The following is a 15829-nucleotide window of genomic DNA, read 5'->3' as shown; positions in this document are numbered from 1 at the left end:
CAGTTGAAAATTAATAAATTGAAACAGTTATAGCCTCAATCCTTGTAAACAACACAACTTTAGCAAAGGTTTAATCCCATTAGCAAAGATAACAAATTCTGAAAGCAGGAAACAAATTACAGAATAAACGTTTTTTATCTCAGTCAAACTATAATTCTCACAGCTCTGCTGAGAGAAATTACCTCCCTCAAAATAAGTTTTGAAGACCCCTGAGCTCTGTAGAGATGAACCGGATCATGCAGGGAATACAATGAGTTGCTGACTGAAATATTTGATGCATAGAAAAAGCGCCAAAAAACGGCCCCTCCCCCTCACACACAGCAGTGAGGGAGAACAGAAAAACAGATTAAGCAACTGCCAAGTGGAAAAATAGTGCCCAAACATTTATTCACACAGTACCTCAGCAAATGAAAACGATTTTACATTCCAGCAAAAACGTTAAACATAATCTCTAGTTATTAAACAGCTTTATGTATTTCTTACAGTGTAATTCTAGTGAAGTACCATTCCCCAGAATACTGAAGTGTAAAGTATACATACATGACATTATATCGGTATGGCAGGATTTTCTCATCAATTCCATTGTCAGAAAATAAAAACTGCTACATACCTCTATGCAGATTCATCTGCCCGCTGTCCCCTGATCTGAAGTTTACCTCACTCCTCAGATGGCCGAGAACAGCAATATGATCTTAACTACTCCGGCTAAAATCATAGCAAAACTCTGGTAGATTCTTCTTCAAACTCTGCCAGAGAGGTAATAACACACTCCGGTGCTATTTTAAAATAACAAACTTTTGATTGAAGATATAAAACTAAGTATAATCACCATAGTCCTCTCACACATCCTATCTAGTCGTTGGGTGCAAGAGAATGACTGGGAGTGACGTAGAGGGGAGGAGCTATATGCAGCTCTGCTGGGTGAATCCTCTTGCACTTCCTGTTGGGGAGGAGTAATATCCCAGAAGTAATGATGACCCGTGGACTGATCACACTTAACAGAAGAAATGAAAGGGCTGCCTGCAGGGACTTAGATAGAAGTAATCAGAGGTAAAAAAAAATATATTAATATAAGTGTCTGGTATGCAAAACTGGGGAATGGGTAATAAAGAGATCATCTTTTTAAACAATAACATTTTTCAAGCACACTGTCCCTTTAACCACCTAGCCCACAAAGATGTATATATAGGTTGTGCGGTACTTTGGCTATCATACAGAACAACTTATATATACACACGTCTGAGCTGCAGGAAGCTCTAGCAGCCTCGGCTGTTAAGTTAGAGCCGAGAGCTAGAGTTCCTGAACTACAGGCATCTGCCCACATATGGAACCGGGGCGCGATGGTTCCATATGAGGACAGATGCCAGATCTTTACAGATTGGGACATTGTGTGTGTCACCGTCTATAACAATCATCTGCTGGTGCCGGCTGGAGGGAATCCAGGATGCGGAGGGAGTGGGATGACATATGGAAAATAAAAAAAAATAAAAAGGGAGGAGGAAAGGAAGGGGCACTAAGCTACAGAAGAAGAAAAAAAAGTGGTATGGGGGTACACTACAGAAACTGTTAGAAAAATAAATATAATAAAAAAAACACAACAAATATATCTACATCTCTACCTCTATATATATATATATATATATATATATATATATATATATATATATATATATATATATATATATATATATATTTTCTGCAGTATAGGATCCCTCCCAAAAAGCTCTCTAACCCTAACCCACTAACTAGTACCTATAAAATGTGTGTGAATATATATATATATATATATATATATATATATATATATATATATATATATATATATATATATATATATATATATATATATATATATATACATATATATACATATACACACACATACATATACACATATACACATACACACATACATACATATACACATACACACACACACATACATATACACATATACACACACACATACATATACACATATACACACACACATACATATACACATACACATACATATACACATACACACACACATACATATACACATACACACACACACACATACATATACACATATACACAGAAAGTCCAGCACTCACTCTAAGCTAAAATTAAAAACATGCAAGGGTTAGTTACAGCATCTGATTAAATGGGACACGCCGAGGTAACGTCAAGGTCCCTTCCAAAACCTGGGTCCCTAGACCAGCCAAACAATACAATCTCTCAATCAAACAAACTGGGAACAAGTGAAGGGTGCACAGGCTTATGTAATCATCCTAGACATATACAAAACACAGAAGGGGACTGCACTCTCAGACTGGACACACCTCCTATGACCCTGCAACATGCTCAGCCCTGGGTGCTCAATGGCACTCATGGTTAAACCAGGTCTGGGTGCAAGGCCCATAGGGAAAATTACAAAACAAATTAATCTCTACACTAAAGCTAAAATTAACCTTACAAGCTACCTGATTAACGCCTTCACTACCGGGAATACACGTGTGGTGCTCAGCTGCAGTTAGGCCTTCCAATTACCAAGAACCAATGACAAAGCCATGCATTTCTGCTATTTTTGAACAAAGGGGATCTCAGAGAAGCTTTTACAATCATGAGTGCTATTATTAGACAAGCTGTGTAAATAATTTTTTAGTGAGAAACCCAGTGTTTGTGAAAACTAACTTTTTTTTTATATGATCATATTTGGTAGTGAAATGGTGGCATGAGATAAACCAAAATGAGCTTAGATCAATAACCGTCTACTTGAAAAAAAAATATATATAGCTTTGACAGGTAAATAGAAAAAAACCAAGGCTATTTCTGTTTAAATGGAGTGATAACACAAATGTATGTGAATTTGGGCAAGTTCTTCTCTGAAAGTCCTGGTAGTGAAGGGGCTAAGAATAAAGGGACAAAGACAGACTGATTATAACAGCAAAGTAGGAAGAACGTTTAAAGGTTAGAAAAGTAAACAGTACAGTTTTAACGACTTTCAAAAACAAAATGTTATAAAAATGCTGCCTCAGTCAGGTGGGGTTTGGTGGCTACACACTGGTGCATAAGCTTGACTGAGAGGCAAGCTAATGCAAAGATCATACTTGCCCATCAGTAGCTAGCTGTACTCTGAGGGCGTTTTAGAAGTAAAAAAGAAAGTTATTGTGAAGTATATAGATACTATTAACTGCCATGTCCCTTTACAGAGGCATAAGAATGTTTTTATATGTTTAATTGATTGCATCTCAAAAAGGTTATTGTAAAATGTATTTTAAAAAGTACATGTCCCTGTGGTGACTAAAATATGTTTTGAATTAGTTTAAGCTCTTTTTAGACGATGATAAATTAATGTATAGGGAAAAATGCATTAAGACTTAAACATTAAACTGTCTATAAATATGTATAAGCATGTTCAGCTGCTGCCTTTTCTTATAATGTATTTATTAAATTGACCAACTTTTCATGCCCCGTAGCGTGCTGAACCAAAAATACATTACAGCCTTTTCAGATAAAAATACCAAAAGAACAAAAAACAATTGCACAATCAACATTGTTATATTAAAGGGACAGTCTAGTCCAAAATAAAAACTTATGATTCAGATAGGGAATGTAATTTTAAAACAACTTTCCAATTTACTTTTATCCCCAATTTTGCTTTGTTCTCTTGGCTTTTTTAGTTGAAAGCTACACCTAGGAGGCTCATATGCTAATTTCTAAGCCCTTGAAGGCCGCCTCTTAAATGAATGCATTTTGACAGTTTTTCACCACTAAAGGGCATTAGTTCATGTGTCATATAGATAACATTGTGCTCACACGTGAAGTTACCTGGTAACAAGCCCTGATTGGCTAAAATGAAAGTCTGTCAAAAGAACTGAAATAAGGGGCAGTCTGCAGAGGCTTAGATACAAGGTAATCACAGAGGTAAAATGTGTATTATAACTGTCTTGGTTATGCAAAACTGGGGAATGGGTAATAAAGGGTTAATCTATCTTTTAAAACAATAAAAATTCTAGTTTAGAGAGTGTCTATTTAATATACTTTTACCTCTGTGATTAACTTGTATCTAAGCCTCTGCAAACTGCCCCCGTATCTAGTGCTTTTTAAAGACTTGCATTTTAGACAATCAGTGCTGACTCATAAATAATTCCAAGAAAGTGAGCATGTTATCTATGTGGCGCACACAAATTAGCGCTGTCTAGCTGTGAAAAACTGTCAAAATGCATGGAGATAAGAATACCAAGAGAACAAAGAAATTAGATGATAATTATTAATATGCTTGTATTCTCTGTAGAAAAACTGTAAAGAGACAGCAGCACAAATTAACCTCCCAGTGGGATATCCTTGAGAATAGCTGATGGTGTTAATGGGCAAAAGCAGCTATTACAAATACAAAAACCACGAAGCAATAGTTTCCTATACATTTAATACTATGCAGAAAGTATAACAAGTTATTTGGAACACAGTAAGGGGAAACTTATTTTGCAGTAGAGTGTCCCTTTAAGGAGCAAAAGCTGCATTATGGTACTCGGGACAATCATTGCACTAAGGTTGTACACTGTATCAGTGCTGCAGAACTGATGTATGTGGAAACAGGATTTGCAGATTACATAAAACATTTTCAGATAAAGGCAAAGTGACAATTTAAAATCCATCTGACAAAACATAATAAGCAACTAAGAATTCTGATTTTCCTCTGATCTGCACAAAGACTGTCAGAATGTTTCAACTAATTTGTTTTGCTACCAATAACTGTAAAAATTATCTTTGTTATTTTGTAACATGAACAGAATACTTTGGTGTATTCAGTGGATATGATAATGTTACATGGTTTGAAAAATGCAAAATCCAATTAAATAACAATTATACACAGGACAACATAGAACTGAGTAAATATCTACAGATATTTAAAAATATGATCTGTATGGAATCATCGCACAGGAAACCTGATGTCTGGACAGGCCCTGTCGGCAGAAACCATTGGGGTTTAATGTGTGTGGCAGCCTTAAGTCACATTAAACTACTTATCAATGCAACATAGGCAGGTCTGCCACAAGTAGGGGGGCGGAATCGAACTCCCGACTTCCTGCACTGGAGGTCACCTACCTAACTAACTAAGCCACCACAGGAATTGCTTCTCCACCAGTCAAGTTTATACTTAGATATGATGTTACATTGTAACTTTTTTTAGTTTTAAATGTTTAGAAAAATTAGCAACAATGTGTTGTGGAAAGTTAGCTACAACTAAAACGCTGTGTAGAAAAATTTCCAACTGGGGAACTGAAAAAAAAAAAAAAAAAAGTATATTGCAAAGCTGTTCTTTTTTCTTCTTACTACTCAAATACTTTTTTGGGAAATGTAGTTTTTTGCTTCATGTTCCCTTAAAGGGGCATTACATTTAAAATGTTATTCCTTATAAAAATGGTAATGCTTTGCAATGCACTGTCATTATTTTGCCCCAGTTTCTTTTTAGATGTGAAGTTTGTCGTTTTTTTCCCACTGCTGCCGGAGAAGCTAGATGCTTGTTATATAGGAGGAGCTCATTTTTACCTATCCCTAATTGGCTACAATAAAATCAGTAAGATACACTCAATAGGCTTTTCAAAGACTGGGTCCTGGGTCTGCAAAACGATACAAATGTTACTAAATAAATTAGTATTATTGTTTTTAAAACATCAATATCGTATGTAGATATTTTGCAATGCAGCAATACATTTATTTAAAAAAACAAAAAACTAATATCCCTTTATTTTGAAGCTAAATGGAAATATATATCTGTGTACAACCGGGCCTTAAAGGGACATTATACACTCATTTTTTCTTTGCAGAAATGTTTTGTAGATCTATTTATATAGCCCATAAAGGTTTTTTTTTTAAAATAAATGAATACTTTTGCTTATTTTTAAATAACATTGCTCTGATTTTCAGACTCCTAACCAAGCCCCAAAGTTTTATGTGAATACCGTCAGCTACCTTCTCCAGCTTGCTCCTGTTTGTGTAAAGGGTCTTATCATATGCAAAAGAAGGGGGAGGGGGAGTGTCTTATTTCCCACTTGCAGTGGGCTTTCCAACTACATTTTCAACAGAGCCAAACTGACAGCTTCCAAGTAAGTTTTTAAACTGTTTATACTGGATTTTTATATCCGTATCTGTGCATCTTATTCTTTATAGTAGTGTCCATTACATGCAGTTATATGAAAATGAGTGTATACGGTCCCTTTAAAGGGACACTGTGTGCTGTAACATGTTTCGCCTTAATGTGTTCCCTATTATTTATTACATCAGCTGTAGAGTATTTATTGTACTGGAAAACCAGCCCTTCAATTTTATTTTTTGTATTTTAATTAGTTGGTTTTTAATCATTATAGCTGTATCATTTTGTTCTCGAGAGCCAGTAATGTAAAGCAGACAGCCGGTGTCATCTTTCTCTCTGTACACAAAGGGCACTAGTTAGGCATTGAAATGTTAAGTATGGGTGGGGTCTCAACGAGCTAAACCAGCTATTTAAGATACAAAAGAATCTCTCTCCCAACCTGAATGCTATTTCAATTGACTAAATAAAAGTAAAGCAACTGTTTAATAAACGTAATACACTCCAACAGCAACATAGATCATTGGTAACACATAAAAATGTCGCTTTAAGGACCAATTGATCACTGGACACTACTTTTTTTTTTGCTGAGGACAGAGACTCCACATTAGTTTTTAAAAAATAATAATAATAATAATAATGAGGGGGTAATATGTCACATTTTTAAATGTCCTCTCCTAGCTACACCAAATAAAATTATTTAAATGTCCCTTTAATCTGAGTACCTTCTTCACTATTGAAATCTTCATGCAGAATTGGCATGTCCATGCGGATTCTCTTCAAACAAGTCTGGAAAAAAATAAATACAAATGAAACAAAAGCAAAACAGATGTTCTCATTGTATAATTTAGTTACATTTGTGCTTTCCAATTCATAAGTAAAACCTGCAGTGAGCAACTCACCTGTACTTCCTTCTTGTTCCCCAATGTCTCAAGCCGGGCAAGGAAGTCCTCAAACTGCAGCTTGGGGAAGAGTCTATGTGCCCAGTTCTCCATTTGTCTGATCAGAGTTTTCAGGTCTTCTGCCTGTGAGCAGAGAAAAGCACAAAGTGATTAGGAGCTGGAATGACCAAGAATGAGAAATATACTGTTCCCAACACATTACCAGTTCATTCTGAATCATATGTCAAACTAGAAACAGTTGGGGGCTGAATTAAAGGGCCACTAAATACAGCAGGGCTGAATAACTGAGAAATACACAATAAAAATACATTGTAATAGCACTTACCTTGAATTTGAAATGAGCAGTAGAATATTTTCTGGCAAATTTCAAAGTTAATTCAGTTTTATCTCCCCCTGTATCACGTGACAGCTATCAGCTGATCACAAAATGCATACATTTATATACTGTGCACTTTTGCACATACTTAAAGGGCCATAATACCCAAATGTTTAAACACATGAAAGTGAGGCAGTATAGCTGTAAAAAGCTGACAGAAAGATTTTACCTCAAAAGTTTCTCAGTAGCCACATCCCATTGTAAAGGACTTCTAAGCAACAAATTAGTACGTCTGTCCCGGGACAGAGGAAGGAGCGAGCTTTCGTGCACTCATGTTATTTCCCTATTCAGCGTAAGGAAGTTTAAAAGAAAATCTCATGAGAGTTAAGTCAAATCTCATGAGATCACAGTAAAATAGTTCATGACCTCAGCACTGTTGATGCAGATTGGCTGCTGTTCGTTTCTTCATTTTTTTTTACCTGTAGCTGGGAGCAGTTGAGAATAACTTTTTACACAGAACTCACTCTGCTGAGCTGAGGAGATTGTGAGGTAAAATATCTTCCTTTTTTACATAGAGATGCTCAGGTGATATTTTCCTGTCAGCTTTTTACAGTTATACTGCATCAGTTTCAAGTGATTTAGCACATTAGTATGTCCCTTTAATAGGAGCTGAAACCTCAAAGTGTGCATATAAAAAGAATGTGCACATTTTGATAATGGAAGAACACAGCTATTCCTTACACTGACACTAAACTGTAAAAAATGATATTGTGCAAGTGAGAGTACACTACCTAAACATTTTTAAAAAATGTAATGCAAATAAATGCTTATAATAAAAGCCATTTATCTTGAAATGCAATTTCTGTGTACAACTGGGCTTAAAAGGGACAGTAAAGACAAAATTAAACTCGGACAGAGCATGCAATTTTAAACAATTTTCCAATTTACTTCTGCTATCTCATTTGTTTTGTTCTCTTGGTATCCTTTGTAAAAAAAAAAAAAAAAACACCTGGGTAGGCTCAAGAGCAGCAATGCATTACTGGGAGCTAGCTGCTTATTGGTGGCTGAACATATATGCCTCTTGTTACTGGCTCACCGGAAATGTTGACTTCCCAGTAGTGTATCTATGTTCCTTCAATAAAGAATACTAAAAGAACAAAGCAAATCTGTAAATTGGAAAGCTGTTTAAAAATGAATCATGGAAGAACAATATTGGGTTTAATGTCCCTTTACTAATGATTGATTGCTCACTAGCTGATAAGTAAAACTCCCACTGACATCTCACATCCATCTTGTCTATAGAAAATGTTATCAGAAATTAAATAGTATATATTTTGAATTTTCTTACTCTACAACCCTGTTCCCTTAAGGGGGCACAAAATAGAAATACAGGGTAGCAAAAAGGCCAGTGACTAATAAAACGACCATAAAGCCAATAAACACTAAGGGCCAGATTACAAGTGGAGAGCTAAATATAGCTTGCGAGCAAGAGTTATTAGCGCTCCACTTTGTAATACTTGGGCAAGATAATGTGCGCTGGTATTACAAATAAAATCGCTTTGCGAATGCAAGCTTGCATTGCTAGGAAAAAAATTGTGCTCAATACAGCGTGCTTCTATAAGCACCTATGGGAGCCTCAATCTGATGTCGTCACAGGCGACATCAGAACCTCACGCAGCAAAGGGGGTAAGTAGCGCAGCATTTTAAAATAATTTACCAGCTAAATTAATTTCTTTCATATTGGCAAGAGTCCATGAGCTAGTGACAAATGGGATATACAAATCCTTCCAGGAGGGGCAAAGTTTTCCAAACCTCAAAGTGCCTATAAATACACCCCTCGCCACACCCACAATTCAGTTTAACGAATAATAAGTCAGTCATAAATTTCACATAAATTACAAGAAAATAACAAATCATAAGCAGAAGAATCAAACTGAGACAGCTGCCTGAAGAACTTTTCTACCAAAGACTGCTTCAGAAGAAGCAAATACATCAAAACAGTAAAATTTAGTAAATGTATGCAAAGAAGACCAAGTTGCTGCTTTGCAAATCTGATCAACCGAAGCTTCATTCTTAAAAGCCCAAGAAGTGGCGACTGATCTAGTAGAATGAGCTGTAATTCTCTGAGGTGGAGATTGCCCCGCCTCCAAATGAGCCTTGTGAATCAAAAGTTTTAACTAAGATGCCAAAGAAATGGCAGAGGCTTTCTGACCTTTCCTAGGACCAGAAAAAAAAAAACCAAATAGACTAGAAGTCTACCTGAAATCTTTAGTAGCTTCGACATAATATTTCAAAGCTCTTACAACATCCAAAGAATGTAAAGATCTTTCAAGACTATTCTTAGGATTAGGACACAAGGAAGGAACAACAATTTCCCTACTAATGTTAGAATTCACAACCTTAGGAAGAAATTTAAAACGAAGTCTGCAAAACAGCCTTATCCTGATGGAAAATCAGAAAACGAGACTCAGAAGAGAGAGCAGACAAATCAGAAACTCTTCTAGCTGAAGAGATAGCCAAAAGGAACAACACTTTCCAAGAAAGTAGTTTAATATCCAAAGAATGCAAAGGCTCAAAAGGAGGAGCCTGCAAAGCCTTCAAAACCAAATTAAGACTCCAAGGAGGAGAGGCTGATTTAATAACAGGCTTGATACGAACCAAAGCCTGAACAAAACCGTGAATATCAGGAAGCTTAGCAATCTTTCTATGAAATAAAACAGAAATAGCAGAGATTTGTCCCTTCAAAGTACTTGCAGACAAACCTTTATCCAAAGAAGAAAATGTAAAATTCTAATAAATCTTCCTTGAAACAGACTTACGAGCCTGTAGCATAGTAATAATCACTGAGTCAGAGAAACCTCTATGACTAAGCGTTCAATTCCCTTACCTTTAAATTTAGAGATTTGAGAGCCTGATGGAAAAACGGCCCTTGAGACAGAAGATCTGGTCTTAAAGGAAGTGGCCAAGGTTGGCAACTTGACATACGGAAAAGATCAGCAAACCAAAATCTGTGAGGCCATGCTGGTGCTATCAGAAACACATGTGATTGTTCCATTATAATCTTGGATATCACCCTTGGAAGAAGAACTAGAGGCAGAAAAATTTAAGCAGGTTGGTAAAACCAAGGAACTGCCAACGTATCCACCATCTCCGCCTGAGGATCCGTGGACCTGGAAAAGTACCTGGGAAGCTTCTTGTTTAGATGGGAAGCCATCAGATCTATTTCGGGAAGACCCCACATCTGTACAATCTGACAAAATACATCTGGATGGAGAGACCACTCCCCTGGATGTAAAGTCTCACGACTGAGATAATCCGCTTCCCAATTGTCTACACCTGGGATATGTATCGCAGAAATTAGACAGGAGTTTTATTCTGCCCAAGAAAGTATCCAAGATCATCGCTAAAGGACTGCGAGTCCCACCCTAATGATTGACATATGCCACAGTTGTGATATTGTCTGTCTGAAAACGAATTAATGATTCTCTCTTTAATAGAGGCCAAGCCTAAAGAGCCCTGAAAATAGCACGGAGTTGTAAAATATTGTTTGGTAACCTCGCCTCTTGAGGATTCCAAACTCCTTGTGCTGTCAGAGACCCCCAAACAGCTCCCCAACCTGTGAGACTTGCATCTGTTGAAATCACAGTCCAGGAAGGACGAACAAGAGAGGCCCCTTGAATGATCCTATGATGGTCTAACCACCAAGTCGGAGAGAGATGAGTGTTGGGATATAAGAATATCAATTGTGATATCCGAGTATAATCCCTGCACTATTGATTCAGCATGCAAAGCTCTCATATGAAAACGAGCAAAGAGGATCGCGTCCGATGCTGCAGTCATGAGACCTAAAACTTCCATGCACATAGCCACTGAAGGGAATGATCGAGACTGAAGGTTTAAACAGGTTGAAACCAACTTCAAACGTCTCTTGTCTGTTAAAGACAGAGTCATGGACACTGAATCTATCTGGAAACCTAAAAAGGTGACCCTTGTCTGAGGAATCAAGGAACTCTTTAGTAAATTGAGCCTCTAACCATGTCTTTGAAGAAACAACACAAGTTGATTCGTGTGAGATTCTGCTAAATTAATAGATTGAGCCAGTACCTAGATATCGTCCAAATAAGGAAATACCGCAATACCCTGCTCTCGGATTACAGATAGAAGGGCACGAAAAACCTTCAAAAAGATTCTTGGAGCTGTCGCTAGGCCAAATGAAAGAGCAACAAATTGGTAATGCCGGTCTAGAAAAGAGAATCTCAGAAACCGATAGTGGTCTGGATGAATCGGAATGTGAAGATATGCATCCTGTAAGTCTATTGAGGACATGTAATGACCTTGCTGAACAAAAGGCAGAATAGTCCTAATAGTCACCATCTTGAAAGCTGGGACCCTTACAAATTGATTCAAAAACTTCAGATTCAGAACTGGTCTGAATGAATTTTCCTTCTTCAGGATAATGAATAGATTTGAATAAAAACCCAGACCCTGTTCCAGATGTGGAACTGGTACAATTACTCCTGAAAACTCCAGATCTGAAACACACTTCAGAAAGGCCTGAGCTTTCACAGGATTTGTTTGAACGTGAGAGAAAAAAATCTTCTCACAGGTGGTCTTATTCTGAAACCTATGCGATACCACTGAGTGACAATATTCTGAATCCAACGATTTTAAACTAAACCTGCCCAAACATATTGAAATAATTTTAATCTGCCCCCCACCAGTAGAACTGGATTGAGGGCCACACCTTCATGCAGTCTTGGGGGCAGGCTTTGGTTTCTTATAAGGCTTTGATTTATTCCAACTCAGAGATGGCTTCCAATTATAGCCAGAGTCCTTAGGGGAAGGAGTGGTTTTCTGTTCTCTATTGTGATGAAAGGAACAAAATCGATTAGAAGCTTTAGATTTACCCTTAGACTTTATCTCAGGGCACAAAAACTCCCTTACCCCCAGTAATAGTGGAAATAATAGAATCCAACTGGGAACCAAATAAATTATTGCCCTGAAATGAAAGAGATGGCAACCTAGATTTAGATACCATGTCTGCATTCCAAGATTTGAGCCATAAAGCTCTTCTAGCTAAAATAGCCAAAGACATAGATTTAACATCAATTTTGATGATATAAAAAATAGCATCACAGATAAAATGATTAGCTTTGCAAATCAGAATCTTTTTCCCGTTGTGCTAAGCTATCGAACCAAAAAGTTGATGCAGCCGCAACATCAGCCATAGAAATGGCAGGTCTGAGAATATAGCCAGAATGTAAATAAGCTTTCCTTAGATAAGATTCAATTTTCCTATCAAAAGGATCCTTAAAAGAAGTACTATCTTCCATAGGAATAGAACGTTTAGCAAGAGTAGAAATGGCCCGCCCCATCAACCTTAGGGACTTTTTCCCAAAACTCTAATTTAGCCACTGGCAAAGGATACAACTTTTTAAACCTTGAAGAATGAACAAAAGTACCACCAAGCTTAGACCATACCTTAGCAATCACATCAGAAATAGCATAAGGAACAGGAAAAACCTCAGGAGTAGTCACAGGAGGTTTATAGACAGAATTTAAACGTTTACTGGATTTATTATCAAGAGGACCAGACTCCTGAATATCAAAAGTTATCAACACTTCTTTTAACAAGAAACGAATATACTCAATCTTAAAAAGAGAAGATGATTTATCAGTGTCAATGTCTGAAGTAGGATCTTCAGAGTCAGAGAGATCCTCATCAGAGGTGGATATCAGTACGTTGGCGGTCATTACAAATGTCACAGTAGTATGAGACGTTTTAAACAAATAGAATAGGGAGCGCTAAAAAGAAGCTGCTATATAAGAGGTTAAAAAATTCTCAAAATATCAATTGGATATAACTGATATAGCTAATAAAACAAGTTCAGATGTGTAGTTTATAAACAAATTAATAATAATATTTAATAAACATAATAATAAAAATGACAAAAATAAATAAATAAATATATATATATATATATATATATATATATATATATATATATATATATATATATATATATATATATATATATATATATATATATATATATATATATATATATATATATATATATATATGAGATAGATAGATAGATAGAATGACCATCAGTGGTTTTAGGGTTAATGAGATAAAAGTTCAAAAAAGTTCAGAAGAAAATTCAAAAAAAAGATCCATTAAAAGTTCATAAAAAAGCAATTCCACTGCTGGGAAATCTCTTATGACAGGAGTAATGCAAGGAAGCAGTTCCGCTGCTGGAACAAGATAAATCTTTTGTGACAAGAGCAATGCAAAGAAGTGTTTCTGTGGCACAGTAGACAGTCAAAATACTTGATAAAAGGCGATTATGGCTTGTCTCAAGCAAATCTGTGATTCAGAGAAAGAGTACCCGTTTGTCGGATAATAGCGCAATATAATATGACTCACCCAGAATACGAAGCTTGTTTGAGAAGTGCTTCTCTGTGTGTTTGTAGTACAAGGATTTGTGTCCACTCGACAAAATACCTTAAAGGTGTGCTGGAAAACGCCCAAGGAGTATCTTCACTGTTAGTCGTTCCTCCGCATGTGTGGAGTCATGGGACTGTCCTCCAACCAATCAGTCACGGATTACCGGGTGGTCTGCGTCTCAACTGAAGTTTGCAAATCCAGGTTGCAACAAATTATACCAAGTATAAGCTGTGATCCGTTACTGTGTTGCAATGAGATTCAGGCTGTTTTGGTTTACCAATAACATAACAGAGCGCTCTGTATATTATCTTCAGTGTGGTTTTCAGTTAAAAGCCCATCAGTTTAGTGTAATTCTTCAACGCGTTTCAGCTTGTGTAGCCTTTTTCAAGAATGATTTCTAAGTGCTCACATATCCCTTTTTATCTTGGAATAATTGCTCCAGCTCCTCCTTTTTTGTGTGCTCACTTCCCATGTTCTTTTTTTTAAAAACATTGTTTCCTGTTTAGCAATGTGCTAATAATAAATGCCTCTAATAATGATAATATTAATATTGATTGTACATAAAAAGTTCTCTTATTTCAAATGAGCAAAGAGAAGGGTTACGTATATTTGTATAATGTGCTGCATGAAATTGGATAAACTATTTTATTTGAACTAAAAAATGATTAAAGTAACATGAAATATAACTTATCTATAAAATACAAATTTATAAGTGGTATAAATCACCGTTAACATTAGGAATAAAACTAATCCTATCTCAAAAACCTATGATAAGTGTCGTGCATAAAAAACTTTGTGATACAAAATTTCATATTACCGAATATGTAATTTAATTTTTACTACATACGGAAAATGTTTATTTAAAATTTCATTGTTTTTAGTGTTTCCTAATACTATATTAAAGTTCTTATATATAGTGTGATATAATATTGATGTTGCGCTAAACATAAATGAAAAAAAATAAAATTAAAATAAATGTGGAAGATACGTGTGTAAATTAGTGGTATAGTGTTTATTGCATAACTGAATTTAGATCCAACTCTGCATTTAAGCCTAGTGGTTCTAAAGTTTTGAATTTGAATATTAGTTCAGCTTCTGCTCTTAAGAGTTTTTGAGACGTTTTAAAAGACCTTTTACGTTTATTTGAAGGCAGAACAGCAGACATAGCCTTCTGTATCGCATCAGCAATATAATTTTTCATATCAGCAGGGATATCGTGTACTTTAGATGTTGAGGGAACAACAGATACTGTACTAGCACTAATAGAAACTTTTTTTGCATGAAAACTTATCATGACAACTGTTACATACTACAGCTGGAGATATAATCTCCACTAGTTTACAAAAGATACACTTAGCTTTGGTAGAACTGTGTTCAGGCAGCATGGTTCCTACAGCAGCTTCAGACACAGGATCAGATTGAGACATCTTGTAAAATGTAAAAGAAAAAACATTTAAACAAAAATATCTTATTTCCACATATAGCAGTTTCAGGAATCCGAAAAAACATAATTTATGCTTACCTGATAAATTTATTTCTCTTGTAGTGTGTTCAGTCCACGGGTCATCCATTACTTATGGGATATATTCTCCTTCCCAACAGGAAGTTGCAAGAGGATCACCCAAGCAGAGCTGCTATATAGCTCCTCCCCTCACATGTCATATCCAGTCATTCGACCGAAACAAGACGAGAAAGGAGAAACTATAAGGTGCAGTGGTGACTGGAGTTATAATTTTAAAATTTAGAACCTGCCTGAAAAAGACAGGGCGGGCCGTGGACTGAACACACTACAAGAGAAATAAATTTATCAGGTAAGCATAAATTATGTTTTCTCTTGTTAAGTGTGTTCAGTCCACGGGTCATCCATTACTTATGATATACCAATACCAAAGCTAAGTACACGGATGATGGGAGGGACAAGGCAGGAACATTAAACAGAAGGAACCACTGCCTGTAGAACCTTTCTCCCAAAACCAGCCTCCGAAGAAGCGAAAGTGTCAAATCTGTAAAATTTGGAAAAAGTATGAAGTGAAGACCAAGTTGCAGCCTTGCAAATCTGTTCAACAAAGGCCTCATTCTTA

General features: G+C 36.2%; 1 protein-coding gene and 1 non-coding gene across 2 annotated transcripts in view; both read right to left on the bottom strand.

Moving 5' to 3' along the window:
• TIPIN (TIMELESS interacting protein) overlaps window positions 1–15829 on the bottom strand; it is a 116089-nt gene that overhangs the window by 32905 nt on the left and 67355 nt on the right. Inside the window, exons 5-6 of the mRNA XM_053718529.1 lie at window positions 6982–7104; window positions 6805–6868 (exon numbers count right to left, since the gene is read on the bottom strand). Of these exons, the coding sequence (XP_053574504.1) occupies window positions 6805–6868; window positions 6982–7104 (187 nt within the window). The remainder of the gene's footprint in view (window positions 1–6804; window positions 6869–6981; window positions 7105–15829) is intronic.
• Window positions 4908–5042, bottom strand: LOC128665372 (small Cajal body-specific RNA 14). The gene has a single exon (XR_008403129.1). It is a non-coding gene; the product is annotated as a small Cajal body-specific RNA 14 (non-coding RNA).

The sequence above is a fragment of the Bombina bombina genome, chromosome 6, assembly GCF_027579735.1.
Source record: "Bombina bombina isolate aBomBom1 chromosome 6, aBomBom1.pri, whole genome shotgun sequence".
Classification (NCBI taxonomy): Eukaryota; Metazoa; Chordata; class Amphibia; order Anura; family Bombinatoridae; genus Bombina; species Bombina bombina.
Note: the sequence above shows the minus strand (reverse complement) of the source record. Positions and strands in the feature narration are given on the sequence as shown.